Source organism: Nothobranchius furzeri, chromosome 7, assembly GCF_043380555.1.
Source record: "Nothobranchius furzeri strain GRZ-AD chromosome 7, NfurGRZ-RIMD1, whole genome shotgun sequence".
In the NCBI taxonomy this organism is placed as follows: domain Eukaryota; kingdom Metazoa; phylum Chordata; class Actinopteri; order Cyprinodontiformes; family Nothobranchiidae; genus Nothobranchius; species Nothobranchius furzeri.
The window spans coordinates 72,626,294-72,643,481 of record NC_091747.1 but is presented as its reverse complement, the minus strand read 5'-3'; the positions used below and the strand labels follow the sequence as shown (position 1 = coordinate 72,643,481).

General features: G+C 42.3%; 1 protein-coding gene across 2 annotated transcripts; it reads right to left on the bottom strand.

The window, feature by feature from the left end:
• Positions 1–473: 473 nt before the first annotated feature.
• dctd (dCMP deaminase) lies at positions 474–14,009 on the bottom strand. Of its 2 annotated transcripts, XM_054751737.2 has the most exons (7): positions 13,905–13,965; positions 13,138–13,275; positions 12,377–12,476; positions 12,036–12,171; positions 7,999–8,115; positions 4,462–4,558; positions 474–1,417 (listed from the first exon to the last, which is right to left on the bottom strand). In XM_054751737.2, exons 2-7 carry the CDS (start codon positions 13,200–13,202, stop codon positions 1,279–1,281), a joined length of 654 nt encoding a protein of 217 aa, XP_054607712.1. In that variant the 5' UTR covers positions 13,203–13,275; positions 13,905–13,965; the 3' UTR covers positions 474–1,278. The 2 variants fall into 2 exon arrangements, with proteins under 2 accessions (XP_054607712.1, XP_015809847.1); XM_015954361.3 differs by lacking the exon at positions 13,138–13,275 and having other exon boundaries at positions 13,905–14,009.
• Between the last annotated feature and the right edge of the window lie 3,179 nt (positions 14,010–17,188).

Genomic DNA, 17,188 nt, shown 5'->3' with positions numbered 1-17,188 from the left:
TCGAAACTCGGCTGCGGCCTTTCTGCGTGGAGTTGCGTGTTCTCCCCATGCATGCATGGGTTTTCTCCGGGTACTCCGGTTTCCCCCACAGATCACAACATGCCCTATAGGTTAAAAAAAAAGATTGTAAGTCGCTTTGGGTAAAAGCGTCTGCTAAGCACATAAACAAACAAAAATAGCTAGAACTAAAAACAAACTAAAAACTACTTCCAAAAACATTCAGCTTTGATATTAATGAGTTGTTTGGGTTCATTGAGAACATGGTTGTTGTTCAATAATAAAATTATTCCTCAAAAATACAACTTGCCTATTAATTATGCACTCCCTGTATATTGACCGCTGTGCTGTCTGAGGGTTTGGTGCCTCGAAACTACCCTATTTTCCAGACTATAAGTCACTCCGGAATATAAGTCGCACAAGCCATAAAATGTATAATGAAGAAGAAAAAAACATAAGTCGCACTGGACTACAAGTCACATTTTGGGGGGAAATTTTATTACTTTTCTTACAAAATCGGAGACCAAGCATTTCACATTGCAAGACAAGTACTGGTAACAATAACAGAATAAACAACCAGGGTGCAGCAGCGCGCCACTGTCTCCAGCAGAGGATGGCGGTGTTTCAAACCCTACCAGCGGGGCAGAGGAGCTCATTCCTGGTCCAGAGCCGGTCCGCAGCAGTGTGGTATACATAATTTGGTATATAAGTCGCTCCGGAGTATAAGTCGCAGGACCAGTCAGACTATGAAAAAAAAGTGAGACTTATAGTCCAGAAAATACGGTAACTGTCTTTATCTGCTGAGTCCTCAGGGCCTCTAAGGTTGTCCAACACCTCATGATCTTCTGATTGTGACCCCGTGCTCTTGGAGGGGTGAAGGGTGGTGGGTTAACTTTTAACTTACAGGCCAAACATCTTCATACAGGTGAATCTGACACCATGGTGCGATATGAAGAAATGAACTTGTATGCCACATCTCACTTCTGGTGCTTTTTGACAAAATAAATTTATTTTTATTACATTATTTCTTGAGTTTAAATCCTCTAATCTACACCAGGGTTCCTGAAGCTGCTTTTTAACATCAACTTTAATTCACCAACAGACACTATGAAAAATGGGCATAAATGTAAATATTTGTTCAGAAGACAGAACTGTCTCAGATAGGACAAAAAGCTTCAAATCAATCATCTATACTATCAAACAAATCAGATTTTTACCACTAATGTGATCAATGTTTCTTTGGAGAAACACAAATGAAAAACTACCAAAAAGACAACCAAGTCATTTTCCATCTCTCCATTCTTCTTGAACTCTGTCCAGCTGCTCCTCTGGTCTTTCCTGGGCACCACCATGCAGGGTCTCAGGATTGTTAATAGAGTTAAAGTCAATGATGATCTCAGTCCTCTTAGGTTGGAACTGCCTGGAAAACATTTAGATCAACATAGAGTCAGAGATACACTGTACACCCTGAAGAGGAAACACAAGACTCAAGTCATTCACATTGTTTTATTGGAACAATCTGGTCATCCAGGCTGTCAGATAAGTGACCAGCATGACTACAGCCTCGCATCCGAGCGGGTCCTCGCGTCATGGCTGCACAAGCAACTATTCACGGGCAAGACACACGAGAACCCAGGCACACCTACTGTTTTCCAAACCCTCGTGCCCTTGCTGTGCGTGCTTGCATGTGTGTGTGTGTGTGTGTGTGTGTGTGTGTGTGTGTGTGTAAACACTTTGCCCCACTTGTTGATATCGGAAACTGTACTGATCCAGCTGCTGTGTATTTGTTTGTATTCACATTTATTACATCAATTTTTTGCTTTAAAAACTGCATATAAAAGTATGGAAACACTATGTTTCTCTGCAGGAGTGTGTGTGTGTTCATTTTCATCTCTCCAGTCTGTTTACAATGACAAAAATAATCACATTTCACAATAGTGGTGTTTTATTTTGAATTTTTTCTTTTATTTTGTTAAATTTACCTGCCTCCCTCTTCTGCTTTGGTTTGACTTCCTGCCATAAATGACGCGGCTCACTCACGGCTCACGAAAAAAGTTTAAGGTTACACCGAAACGATTGCTGTACGGCGCAAGCCTTCGTGGCGCTTCGAAGCTGATGTAACCGAGAGCGTAGGTTAGCAAGGGGGCGCCGATTAGACGCGCTTGTCGTTTCACGGCGCTTCGTAGCGCTTTCCGTGTCTGGTGTGTTCCAGGCATTAGAGTTCTGACCACCATCGGCAAACAAGGCAAGTCAAATGTCTTGCCCAAGGACACAACGGCAGCATTCTCTGGTCGGAGCCGGGATCAAACCTACAATCTTCTGATTACTGGACAACCTGCTGTACCTCCTGCTACTGCTGCTACTGGTGGCTTTCAAGCAGATAACAGAATACCTCTCACAAAACTGTCTGCTTGACCCTTACCAATCTGGGTTCAAAAAGGGCCACTTCACTGAAACTGGTCTGTTAGCAGTGACGGAATCCTTAAAAGAAGCTAGAGCGACTGCCAAATCCTCAGTGTTTATCCAGCTCGACTTATCGGCTGCATTTGACACTGTCAACCATGGCATCCTTTTGTCCACATTCTCTAGCATGGGCATCACAGAGAAATCACACGCCTGGTTTGAATCGTACCTCACAGGACGATCATTCAGTGTATCTTGGCTTGGACAATCCTCTACCGTGCACCATCTTGCCACAGGAGTCCCCCAGGGCTCTGTACTAGGACATCTTCTCTTTGCCATATACACCACCCCACTGGGTGAGATCATTCGATCACATGGCTTCTCCTACCACTGCTATGCAGATGACACCCAGCTCTATCTGTCATTTCCACCGGACGACCACACTGTCTCTGCACGAATATCAAACTTTCTCTCTGACATATCAAAATGGATGAAATCCCACCATCTCCAACTCAACCTCTCTAAAACTGAATTACTTGTCATCCCAAAAAAACCATCCATACAACACAATATCTCAATCCAAAATGACTTCCTATCTCTGGCTCCTTCAAAGGCAGTTCGAAATCTGGGTGTTGTGACTGATGAACACCTGACCTTTAAAGATCATGTTGCCTCTGTTGCTCGTTCATGCCGCTTTGCGCTGTATAACATACGAAAGATCAGACCATACCTAACACAACATGCCACCCAGCTCCTGGTGCAATCTACTGTCATCTCCCACCTCGATTACGGCAATGCCCTTCTAACTGGTCTTCCAGGCTGTACTGTGAGACCTCTTCAAATGGTCCAGAACGCAGTGGCACGTGTGGTCTTCAATCAGCCAAAAAGAGCACACGTCTCCCCTCTGTTCATTGAGCTCCACTGGCTACCGCTAGCAGCACGCATCAAATTCAAATTGCTAACACTAGCATACAAAGTCCGAGATGGTACGGCTCTTCAGAGAGCATCTTCTTAACTAGCACCCTCCCTGCACCCATCCCCCCCAATACTGTCCACTCCTTTGTTCCCTCCTCTCCATGATTGATGCCAAGTTGTTGTTATTGTTGTTGTTAGCCTCAAGGGCAACATGCCAATTATCACTTGTAAGACGCTTTGGACAAAAGCGTCTGCTAAATACATAAACATAAACATACTGCTGTCCTAGATCTGGTACAAGGCATGCCCACCTTCTGAAATCCATCCTGTAACAGGACTCACTGTCCTCCCACATTTAGAGGAAAGATCAGGAGAAGTAGAGGAAACAGAATAATTTGACTCCAACACAATGTCCACTTTAGACAGACAATCTAAACACATAACAAAACATTAGCAGCAGAGACAAACAGCCACAGTCGTAACCATTTACGTAACAATTTTGGCCCTTACACACTACCATCAGCTCCACTCCACCTGGACCGGGTTAAGAGTTTTCTTATTTAGGTGGCCTTGGATTTACCCATGCACACCTGGACGTCTTTTCAGCCCTCTTCTCGAGGCTGTCTGCCTGGAGCCAAACCGGGCCAACACACCCACTGCTGATTGATTGGCTGGCTCAAAGGCCCGCCTACACATTGCTGCCAGACACGGCCAAGCAAAATGCAATATCAGAGTCAGAGAGTCTCCAAAAGCAAGACTGATCCGGCCGCTTTTGTTTAATAATGAACAACGTGGACTTCTCCCCGCTTTTGCCTCGCCTATGTGCTCAGAGATGCGCTCATGACATCACAGACCTCCATGTTCTCAATCACGGCTGCATTCCTAAAGCAGTGTGGAACAAAACGCAGCCGAGCTAGGGTGGGCGGGGCAGAGTGGAGCCGACGCTAGTGCGTAAGTGGCTTTTTAAAACCTGGGGAAATGCCGGATGTTTATAATAGTTGACACAACAGATCCTGGGTCAGTCAGGAACGCTACAATGAAATGCACCTTTTCACAATTTCGGTCTGAAAACAATAAATTGTTCAGGTGTGTGTGTGTGTGTGTGTGTGTGTGTGTGTGGGTGGGTGGGTGGGTGCAGTCGTGTACCTGAACTGTACTCCTGCCATGTGTAGCAGCCTTCTAGAAGCAGTCATCTCAGGCGTATGGTGGTACTTGTCACAGATGTAGATGACTTCCTTCAGGCCTGAACAAACGTGACATCAGAAAAAGGAGAATCTAACAGAAACATGAAAAGTCTCTGCTGTCAGAAGAGAATCTGCAGGCGCTTCCCCTCGTGTCTTTTTTGTATTGGAAAGTTTTAAGTTGGAACCAACAAGGATTTAAAGGTGCGGTTCACTGAAAAACTCTTTGATGATGAATTTTTTTGTGATTACAAATCAGTCAGTCTGAGTTTTTCATGCAGGCTGAACATGAAAATAGTCTCCTACATCTATCTGCTGAATTACCTTCTGATAGAAAACAAGACGGTGAAGCTCTAGGATTAGAAAAACCTACGTCACACCGTCATTCATGGATGAACAAAAGTCCTACTGCAATTCATGTAATCACCCATCCTGACTCGCAACGGGGAAGGCTGTTATGGTTACATTCACACTGCAGGCAAAAGCGCATTGCCACGTCTGAAATTCTAGCGCCACAGCAATTAAATCAACCCCCACTCTCGCGGCCGATGCACGGCACCAAAACGTTCCGCGCGCTATTGTCCCCTTCCTTGCTCTCATGGCAGCGAAACAGTCCGCGAATGCAACAACGCCCAAGCGGTAAAACCTCACGCGCTCATTCCCATCTCGCTCCTGCGGTGCGGTCTAGTTTTGGCTTTATTTGAGCAACAGATTGAAGTTGTGTGTTTGGCCCTTTTTGAGTTTGGTGGTTTTTTTGGGCCGGTGTTATTCTGTTGATCACCTGCTCCAGTTATGAACAGGTGAGCTGCTGCCAACCCTAACCCATCAAGCTTCTGTTCCTAGAAACACGTTCTATGCCCAGAGCGACCTGTTGTTAATAATGTCATAATTGATATTAAGTGAATGCACTAAACCCACAGGTGATGGAAAATAAGATAAAATAAGCCTTAATATTTAGGGCTGCGCAGTGGTTAGAGGATGAGAAGGTCCTGGGTTCGATTCCCGGCCTGGGGTCTTTCTGCATGGAGTTTGCGTGTTCTCCCTGTGAATGCGTGGGTTCTCTCCGGGTACTCCGGCTTCCTCCCACAGTCCAAAAACATGACTGATAGGTTAATTGGTCTGTCTAAATTGTCCTTAGGTGTGTGTGTGCATGATTGCTTGTCCTATGTGTCTCTGTGTTGCCCTGCGATGGACTGGCTCTCTGTCCAGGGTGTACCCCGCCTGGTTGCCCGTTGACCACTGGAGATAGGCACCAGCCCCCCCGCGACCCTGCGTGGACAAGCGGGTTCAGACGATGGATGGATGGATGGAAGGGTATTGAGTATTTATTTCTAAGGATGTCTGTGAACACTACTGATTTTTGTGATTGGTGTAAAAACTACACAATATTATTAATAACAGGTCTGGATGTGGTTTGGTCTGAGGTATAAAACTCTACCCTGGGCCTAAAACCCTGCAGACGTATTTATTTTCTATAAACACCAACAACAAATAAATAACAGCTGCTGGATTCCACTTTGTTCCTTAAATTGAGTCACGTAGTTATGCACGCTCACACGTTCAACAGCATCTTTGCCAGCTGATGATTCTTTAGTAACTAGTGACTTCAGTACAGTTCTGGTACTGGGCAGCAAGGATGCATGAGAGGCTTTCGCTGGAGTCGGTGTACAAAATGGATTAAAGACAGGACAAGATATATAATCAATCAAATATGATTTGTTTCTATACATGTTCACATGTACTGCGAGCATGTATAGAAACTTTATCAAACACTGAACAGTCATGTCACATTAAATTCATCTTCTACGTCACGGAGTCGGCGGAGGTGTGCGTCGTGTTTTAACATTCCTGAGGAGAAGCGCTGACAGAAGGATTCAGGAGTCTGTCTGGAAGTCCTAGAATTAAAAATACAGGAGAGCATGAGAACAGGAGCAGGAGGTCTCGGTCTCCGCAAGAGGAGGGGGGAAGTCCTCTGGGAATGAACTTAATACCAGAACATTTTTGGTGAATAATAATAATTATAATAATTTGGGAAGACAGCGAGAACAAGGAGTAAAATAGTTTACAGTTTATAAAAGCAGTTTCCAGCCCAAAACCGGAGGCTTGACAGGAGCGATCCTGACCCTTTGGGTGAACTGTCAGTCAGTGCGTTTACATGCAGCCAGTAACCCTTTTAAAACCCGAATATTCACAATAACCCGGTTCCGCACGGCCATGTAAACACCGCCAAAAACCCGGATATGCTCATAACCGGGTTATTTAAAAACCCGGTTACTACACCTGGGGTAACCCTTTTCTAACCCGAATGTTTGGTCGTGTAAACGCATATCGGGATGTCCCCATCAAAGCGTGTGTTCTGCGCATGCTCTGTTCGCAAGGAATCTTGGACTTTTGAGTAGCGAGACGTCTTGTATGCGCCAGAACTCCGGAAGTAAACAACAAGTTGGGAGCAACATGGCGAGTCTCGGCACAGCACCACACTTTTGGAGTGACGAGGAAACTAAAGCTTAAACAAACGTGGTCGTTATCTCTTCCGAACTGGGAAACATGTTGTTGTTTTCACGGATACCGGAACAAGAAGAACCGGAAATTACGCATATTGCGTCTGGACGTAGTCCATACGTCCTGACGCTACCCCAACGTCCGCATTTAAATCGGGTTGTGCAAGTTAGAGGTAACTCTTTCTATTTGTGCTTGTAAACGGGTTATTCTGATCAACTCAGAAACCCGAATACCGACCTTAACCCCATCATAACCCGGATACTGGCTGCATGTAAACGTAGTCATTGAAGCTCTTCACATCACAACTACGTCTCTCGGTTCCGACTCCAGTGAGTCTGACTTCTTGTCTCCTGCGCACAGGGGTCGCTTTGGGGCCATGAAGCGTTCACACTGGAGAGAGTTTGATGTCGCATTTCAACCATAGTGTGAACAGCCACACACAATAAATAAATAAATCTGATTCACTCAAAAAAAAAAACCTGAATTGAGTACCGGTGTGAATGTAGCCCTAGTGTCCAGGAAACAGCAGAGAACGTCTTGGCTTGTAGAAGGTAACAGTTAGCATTAGCAACTCCACCACACAGCAGAACACCTCAAGGCGTGTTAATTGAGGATAAAACATCCATGCCGCAAAGCAAATGGACTCAATTTGTTGTTAGCCAATCAGAGGCAAGAGATCCAAATATATAAAAGTCCAAATCCTGCTATGTTAAGCTTTCCCTGGATATGGAATTCTGACAGTTCCTAAAACATGAGCACCTGAGCGTTTCTCCCCAGAGTTTGACTTGGAAGGGATACATTCCTACCAGAGACCGCTGCAAATGTATTGGTTAATGTCCCACACCTTTAAGAAACAAGGCACTGATCGTGTAAAATAAAACTCTAATTATGACAAATCATCCTAAAATTTGAACCCGAAAGCAAAAACTCAAGCACAAATCTTGATCAGCCATTTGAAAACCTGGGATGAGGTTTAAGGAGCCGTGGTGCGAACTCTCACCTGCCTGGATGATGAGCTTGGCACACTCGTTACACGGGAACAAAGCCACATACATGGTACATCCCTTCACATCAGCACTGTTCTTGTTCATTATGGCGTTCAGCTCTGCATGACAAACTGTAGGACAGAACGATGAGATGTTAGTGTAGCCCTGCTGACCTCCGTGACCACATTTCCCTTACGGTTGAGCGCTTAGCAGTGGCTTTCTTGCTGCAACTCGTTCTATCAAAGGGTTAGGGTTTCAAGGCTTGACCGACCTCCATTGCTGCAGAACAGCTGTTGTTAGGTATTTTTTATATTGTTCATCTTTGATTGTGAAGTTACCTCACTTCTAGGAAAAGTCCAAACCAGCTAAACCAGGGAGCTTTCTGCCAGACCAAGAAACTTGTAGTTCTAGTATCTGAAGAATTCCTTTGTCCTGTGCATTCTAAGACCAAGGTGTTTTTCCATTAGCTCAACTTTAGAAACTTCTCTTGTGATTGTGGAATTTGTGGGTGCGAACATTTTGTGAAATAAATCCCCCCATGAGCGTCGGCTCCATTGTGAGAGGAAAATGGCTTCCGTGTTGTATGGTCTGATTCTTTCTCACCCGTTACAAATGGGCCATTCCCATCTGTACCGGGTCGGCCCGGGCCGGGTAGCGTAGGTTGTTTACATATCTGGGTGGCCTGGTATTTTTCCGGGCCAACCATGTCTCATTCTCAGCCCTCTTCTCGAGGGGGTCTGCTTCAGGCCGACCAGGGCCAACACACCCACTGCTGACAGCAAATTCACACCTTCCATTAGAGCAAGCCTCTGATTGGTGGGTAGAATCAGCCCACATGGGCTTAAGGCAAGGATGTGTGGAATCAACCGGGCCAGGCTGGGGCCGACTGGGGCTACCCGGCCCGGGCCGACCCGGTACAGATGGGAATGGCCCAAAAGTGAGCTTTGTAACGTATGTTATGGCCTTTGCAAAGTGTCACACTTTGCAGAGTTTGTTGTCTATTTAAGGTTTGTTACAATTTACCAAATTAAGAATCTAATCCCTCTGTGTGTGTTCTGACTTCCTTTAAGGTAATATAAGTTTAAGGTATTAGAATAGTGAATAATGCTAAATTAAATTACCGAACATAGATTAAAAATACCCAACATAATGGTAAAAAAAAAAAAAACTAACAGCTGTGTTCCCTGTAAAAGGCCTTTTTGTATCACTCTGAAATGTACATTATTTTTTCAGTTTTGAGTGACCACGTAACTTTTACCATTTCAAGCTATTCATTGGACTTGAATGACTGAAACTGCAATAAAAAACTGGAAAAATTGGGGTGTTCTAAAACTTTTGACCGGTAGTGTAGTTGTAATCTAAAAGTAGGGAAAAAGTTAACCGATACCAATGCAGTTGCTTGAAAATGGCTTCACTGTAACTTGTCATTTCTGTTCACCTAATATTTTAGTTTTCTGATGATTTCCATTCATATATTTTACTTTTTATCTACCTCACGGTCTTTTCCTGTTGAAAGCAGAGAAGAAAATGAAACCTGTATTCCAAATCATTGCATTTTTTTGTGTGGTAGAAGTATCGGTATTGGTAATCGGTATCGGCGAGCACTCAGATCCATGTATCGGTATCGTATCGGTTTGGAAAAAAGTGGTATCGTTGCATCCCTTTCTAAAAAGGTTCAAACGAAGGCAACACCCACAGTAGTTGTAAAAAAAAATAAAATAAATCGCCCAGCCCTACTTAAAAGCCATGTGGAGTTTTTAAGCAGTTTAACTCGGGTCCTGGAATTGGCTGAACATTCCTTGATAACAGTAGTAAAACAGTTATGGCTGACTAGTTTAGCTAACCGTTAGTCATTATGAGAAGAAAGAAAGAAAACGATCTTTTATGAGACTAGTTGTGTTAAAAAATGTCTAATCTCTAAATGTTTTGTTGTAGTTTGTGCAAATGAACTCTGTTCAAAAATGTCTCATTTCATGATTATTCAGGCAGAATTGAAATGAAATTTGATTTTTTATGGAACTGAACATCCTTTTTGTTGCAAACTCTGAAAGTGCTGTCAATTATTCTCTGACCTTTGGTCTTTGTTTAGGGCTGGAAGAAAGAATGGCTTTCAGCAGGTGGGCTCAAGGAGGACAATAATTCATTGTCACTATTAAAATCTCAGAGTTGGTTTAATTCAGGGGTGCCCAATCCTGGTCCTCGAGGGCCGGTATCCAGCTTGTTTTAGTTTTAATTCTGCTTCAACACACCTGATTTCAATCAGCAGGTGATTAACAGGCTTCTGCAGAGCCTGATGAGATGCTGCACAGATGATTCAACCAGTTAATCAAGTGTGTTGGAGCAGAAAAACCACAAAACCTGCTGGATACCGGCCCTCCAGGACCATGATTGGGCACCCCTGGTTTAATTCAAATAGAACATGAGCTCCTTTTTTCTCATTTTCCTGCATCTTGATAGCCTGCCAAGCCATCCTATATATGTGAATATAGTCTGGCCACGACCCATCCATCCATCTTCGGAACCCGCTTTGTCCACGCGGGGTCGCGGGGGGCTGGGGGGGGGGGGGGGGGGGGGGGGGCTGGTGCCTATCTCCAGCAGTCAATGGGCAGTCAGGAGGGGTACACCCTGGACAGAGAGCCAGTCCATCGCAAGGCAACACAGACACACAGGACAAACAATCATGCACACACACACACACACACACACACACACCTAAGGACAATTTGGACAGACCAGTCAACCTAACAGTCATGTTTTTGGACTGTGGGAGGAAGCCGGAGTACCCGGAGAGAACCCACGCGTGCAAAGGGAGAACACGCAAACTCCATGCAGAAAGATCCCAGGCCGGGAATCGAACCCAGGACCTTCTTGCTACAAGACAACAGCTCTAACCACTGCGCCACTGCGCAGCCTCTGGCCATGACCCATAAGCCTTTTTTTTATAAAACAATGCCGACAATGTGTTGCAAAGCTGAGCCGGCATCAGGGAGCTTTAGGTTGTTTATAAGAATACAACCGGCTACAGGTGGGGACATGAGTTAAAGCAGGAAATGCAGCCAGATTTGGACACCTTTTACTAATATTGACAATTCAAAAAAAGAGTGTAGACTATGCAAAGCAAAAATATCTTTTCAAACAAATTTTATTGTACGATTATCTCAGTTTTTCACCTGTAAATAGTTAAGTCTATAAATAATTTACTTATTTTATTTTTGTTATTTGTTTTGTTGCATTAGTGTTGGATAGCTAGAGGTTATTGAAATGGTTAATATGCAACTTTTTCACATTTTTTAATCATTTTCTTGAGCCGGTTTGTACAAAAATGACCCTTTGACCTTTTAGGGTTAATGAAAACTCACTCAGACCCCACCGCCCTCTGTAGCCAGACACTTGTAATGTCAGCGTTTAGCTGGCATACCTGGCGCTGCAGTCTGCTTCTACACGTTTTAGATCATGAACACATCTGATATGTTTGATTTAGTGATGAACCCCTTCTGTAGACTCTAATGAGAGAAGCTTTCCAGGAGGTAAGTTTTGCTTTTGGTTTTACTGAACAGACACTAAAAGGTGCTAAAAACAAGCAAAAAAACTGCCTAGTCACCCTTTAAATAATAAAAAAAATTATCTAATGTAAGTTTGTAGATCCGTCAATAATTTCACACAAATTTTACATAACTCTGGTGATAAATTCATTTCAAAAACAATATCGAGGAGCCATTTGAGAGCTGCAGGAGCCGGTTTGTCTTAGTGAGCCAAGCCGTAAGAACCGATTCTCTTAAAAGAGCTGGAGTTCCCATCACTACTGCTACTGTTTGTCTGGACTTTCTATTACGTTCTCATCTTAACACTAATTGTAAAACCATAAAGGCTGACATCTCTGTAAAAAACAGAATACATCACATGTGGGCGACAACATGCCGTTCCTCTGAAACCTAAATTTGACCTTGTCGATATTGTCATCTTAGGTTTGACATGTTGCCTGTAACCAAACATCCTGAAATCCTTTACCCATAAAGACCAGAAGGAAGTGCTATTGAACATGGGCTCCTACCATAAGGATATTTAGTGTCAAGTCTGTCATCAGCAGACCGCGACCATGGCAACTGGTCATCATCACAGCCATTGGGCATCCCGTTGTAACCAATACCCACAATCTTATTTTCTTGGTTCACTATGCATGCTCCCACCTGCAGAAAAAACACACATGCACAAGCGCACACTTTGGATTTGGCTGGAAACGACTCACACAGCAGCAAGAACGGTTTGGTTTCTCTCATATTTTAATGATTCAAGTAGAGTACATCCTTTAATCATAAAATTTTAAAGAAGAATCATCCATCCATCAACATTCCTGAAAAGTGTACACGAGCGCACACACACACAAACACACACCTGGGAGCTTGGATCTTTGCTCCTCTGGGCTGACAAAAAGGCTACAGCCATGAAATAATCAGGCCATTCCAAGTAGTCCTCTCTTTTACAGCTCGTGTCTCTACAAACAAACACAGAAGACATTTAGATACTGGTTCCTATAGGGAGCCAAATGGGCCATTCCCATCTGTACCGGGTCGGCCCGGGCCGGGTAGCGTAGGTTGTTTACATATCTGGGTGGCCTGGTATTTTTCCGGGCCAACCAAGGCTCATTCTCAGCCCTCTTCTCTAGGGGGTTTGCCTTGGCCTCCAGAATGCCTTGAAACGGCCCTGGGAGTGTGACTGAGTTTTGAAGGTGATCTGAATTGTATCAGATGTATAAATATGACATGTGTGTAACTTATTTTTTTATACAGGTAAAAACGTGTCGTGGAGATAAATCTACCTACATTTTACTTTTCAACACTTTGTTTTGTTTTCTTGTTTTTATTTAACTATTTTCCTGTCCTGTATGTCCCTCATCTTCCTGCATCTCCTCTAAACTCTCCAGAAAAACTGCTGCTTGGATTCTTACTTTTTCACCTCATCAGTTACTTCTGAGCAGATCAAAGGGATCTCCTGACTACAAAGTGGAGTGGGTGTCTCCATGCTGCGTCGGTGAGGTGATACCACGGCAGCACACGATGAGCGGAGCGCGTCAGGAACGATTAAAAGACAGAGTACCAGAGGATATAAACAGATATGAACGATCATGTGTTAATAATAATGTTTTGTTGCGCCACCTTGAGAATGTGTTGTGCGCCGGACGCACCAGCGCTCTGCGTCCTCTCCGCTCAACATAGTCCATAAATATTGTAATATAGGCAGGAACTGGATCTTTCCTGATTGATATCTAGCCCACCATAACTCGATCCGAGCTCCTGCATGAAAAAAATGATATTTTTATGATGATCAATGTAGGAAACCTCCCCGGACAGAGAGTGGTAAGTGGACTTGTCCGGGGGAAAGAGGATGTATGGTACGCGGCTGGCGTGGTTGAAACACCAGTCAATACTTTTCATTTAAATTGCAGTACAACACATTTGTGATTCAAGTCATAAAGCAAAGCGGATTAGAAAATAGCGTTTTTAGCCCAATTGATTTGCATTAATTGTTTCGCTCTTCTGGGGACTCATGAACCAACCGGAAGGGGAGGAGACTTAGGCTACCTATAGGGATAACGCCCAATTATAGCTTTTTTAACATTTACTTTATCTAAAATATTCAGGCTGAGAGTCACAATGAAAAAAAACCACCCAGAGGTAATGCTGCCTACCGTACTGTGGGCAGGACTCGCCCCAGGTGAACAGATAACAGTTAAAACAGTCAGGCCTAGGTCTAACTTTGTCCTGCGACTCTGAGCAGGACAGGGTTGGAAACATACCTGAGTTTTTAACCCTACAAATACACACACCTAATGACACTGTGACAGTAAAATGTCGACATTAAAGGCGGAATGAAATCTCAATAGAACAATGACTTGCAGAGACTTTTATGTGTGAGATATTACCTAAGAACAGGATCAGGTCGCTGCTTCTCATCCATGACCCACCACACGCACAACTTCCTCCACTGATGACGTTCCTACAGGAAAAAATCTCCCGCGCTGGGATTTGGCCCAAATCATTGGTCTTTGTCAGACATGTGACCTATCCGTCAACCACACCCCCCTTAAGCCGTATTCGCCACTTCTGCCAGTATTGACTCACTATTGATAGACCCTATTGGCCGCTCGCGCGCAGAAAATGCAGTCGCCATCTTAGACCGGTCGAGCTGACTTCTGTGCAGATAATCGCCGTTTTTTTAATTTATTTTTTATTGTACAAATTAACAAATACAGCGCATATCTTACAAATCAAAAAGATATGTGGATAGGTGGTTAAGAACAAAATAACCATCGAACAAAGAACAACTGAAGAGAACAGTATAGGTCAGAAATAACATAAAGCAGCATACGAGTACATTAAATGACCTTCCATATAGGTAACAGAAAAAAAGAAAAACCTTAAAAAATAACAAAAAAGAAAACAAAGCAAAAAGAAAAGTACACACATACAGTCTAGCTACATCAATTGAAAAGCAGCATTAAAAATTCAAGTAAGATGTGAGCTATATTTAATTTACACTTATCTAATGAAGCCTTCAATAGAAGGACTTCATTTTTACAAACAGCAAAAACCAGAGTAATTTTTAAGAAGCGACATTTATGAATGAAAAATTTTGCAACTATAAATAAGTTGTTAATCCCACATTCTATTTTCTGTTTGTAGGACAAATCTAATTACTTGAAAGGTTAGAGAAGGGCAGTCAATATTTTTAGAGGTTAACCAGTACTGAAAATCATCCCAAAACTATCTGGAACTGTCACATGAATAAAAAAGGTGCTCTGTAGTCTCAATATCAGTGTTGCAAAAAGTGCATGTGTTCGTATCTATATTCAATTTCTTGTGAAGGTTGTCCTTGGACGGGTATATAGCATTTAAAATTTTAAAGTGATTTTCTTTTGCTTTTGGTGGAATTGGAAAAGAAAGATACTTACTCAAAAACCTAGAATTATAATCTTTAAACAAATATTTTCTTTTTAATTGAGAAGGAAAAAGTTGATTGGTTAGAATTGTCCTTAAAAATTTATTATTGCATGTCTTTCCTATAAATTGACGATCATCGATAATTAAGGACGGTTCACGAATTATAGAGGAAGAATAGATTAAACTGGCTTTAGCCATCTGAATCATTGCAGGGGGAATGGCTTTCACAACTTTAATGAATTTACTTTGAGTACATGATACGCCATAATTATCTATGAATTTATTATATGATAATACATTGCCATCATTGTCTACCAGGTGTAAAATGGTCCAAATTCCACGATCCATCCAGTCCTTATAAAAGATGGATTTTCTTTTTATCAATATACATCTGTTGTTCCAAATTAAATTTGTATGTGGAGAAAAATTATGCTTGTAAATAATTTTCCAGTACTGGAGAACCTGTTTATGAAAATTAGATAATTTAATTGGTAATTTGGTAATTTCAAAGACACACTTTAAGAGACATTCAATGCCACCAAGCTTCTCGAAAATTATTTTAGGGAAATAAAACCAAATACTGTTTGAGTTATTTATGAAAGACTGCAACCATTTGAGTTTGATGGAACCATCCATTGCTTCAAAACCAATCGCATTCAAACCTCCTTCTTCAAATGATTTCACTACATCATTCTTCCTAATATAATGTTGGTTGTTTCTCCAAATGTAATTATAGCTAATTTGATTTATATTATTGATTAATCTATTGGAAACATATAAGCATTGTGATGGATAAATCAGTTGAGAGATCTGTTTTGGTAAGTAAAACGCGTCCAAAGATGGAGAGGTCTCTTTGTAACCAGCTGATTAGGATCTTTTTAGATTTCTGGATAATATGCTCAAAATTTAGATTTTCTCTATTATTTGTATTCTTTGAGATTATAATACCCAAATATTTAATTTCAGTTTTAATAGCTATGTTAAGAGAGATACTGGGTTCACAATCATGAATATTTAATAATTCACATTTTCTGATATTCAGGTTCAAACCAGAGGCCTTTGAAAATAGTGAAATTTCACTTAGTGCGAGAGGAACCTGTGACGTGTTCTTTAAAAATAGTGTAGTATCATCTGCTAATTGACTTATGATCAATGGGGCTCCCATCAAGTTCAGTGGTTGAATATTTGGATTGTGTTTAATAGCTAAAAGTTCTGTTATAATAATGAAAAGTAACGGAGAAGCTGGGCACCCCTGACGGATCCCTCGACAGACGTTAAATCGTTTAGATGTTCCAAAAGGTAAAGAAATAGAACTATTGATATCAGAGTATAACAAAGAAATTGAATCTATGATTTTTTTTACCAAAACCAAAATACTGTAAAGCTTTTAAAATAAAAGGATTTTTAACCGTGTCGAATTCTTTATAAAAGTCTAAAAAAAATCATACCGTCATCTTCAATTAAGTGATTATAATCCAGTAGATCTAAAACTAATCTAATATTTTTGTGGATAGAACGATTCTTAAGGAACCCATATTGTGTTTCACTAATAACCTACTCTAAGCCGTCCTTTAATGTGTTTGCAGTAACATGAGCAAGAATTTTATAATCTGTATTCAATAGAGTAAATGGTTGTGGATTATCGATTAATCTTTTATCTTTACCAGGTTTGGGAATAAGGGAAATAAGACCCTGTTTAATTGTCGTTGCTAATGTTTCATTACTAATGATTTCCCTAATAGTTTTGAAGAAAAATTATTTTATTTCTTTCCAGAAGAATTTATAAAAGATGGCAGTCAAGCCATCCTGACCAGGAGCTTTGTCCATTTTCAGTTTGTTTAAGGCTTGATCTAAATCATCCAGTGATATGTCAGAATCACAAATTTCTCTGAATACAGAATCGATTTTTGGAATATCAGGTTCAATCTGATCGTCGTCTTTGTCTTCCTCTGCTTATCCGGGTCTGGATCGTGGGGGCAGCATCCCAACTAGGGAGCTCCAGACCGTCCTCTCCCCGGCCACCTCCACCAGCTCCTCCGGCAGGACCCCAAGGCATTCCCGGACCAGATTGGACATGTAACCTCTCAAACATGTCCTGGGTCGACCCGGGGGCCTCCTGCCGGCGTCCCCGGGGAGGCGTCCAGAAGGCATCCTGACCAGATGCCCAAACCACCTCAACTGACTCCTTTCGATCCGGAGGAGCAGTGGTTCTACTCCGAGTCCCTCCCGAATGTCCGAGATCCTCACCCTATCTCTAAGGCTGAGC

What these genes read in the sequence shown, in the direction of transcription:
- dctd (XM_054751737.2), bottom strand. Translation starts at nt 13,202, where the DNA reads ATGGACTATGTTGAGCGGAGAGGACGCAGAGCGCTGGTGCGTCCGGCG. An exon ending in GCGCACAACACATTCTCAAG is followed by an intron (nt 12,477 to 13,137) that starts GTGGCGCAACAA and finishes GTTTGTTTGTAG; the next exon opens with AGACACGAGCTGTAAAAGAG. An exon ending in ATGGCAGGAGTACAGTTCAG is followed by an intron (nt 1,418 to 4,461) that starts GTACACGACTGC and finishes AATGTTTTCCAG; the next exon opens with GCAGTTCCAACCTAAGAGGA.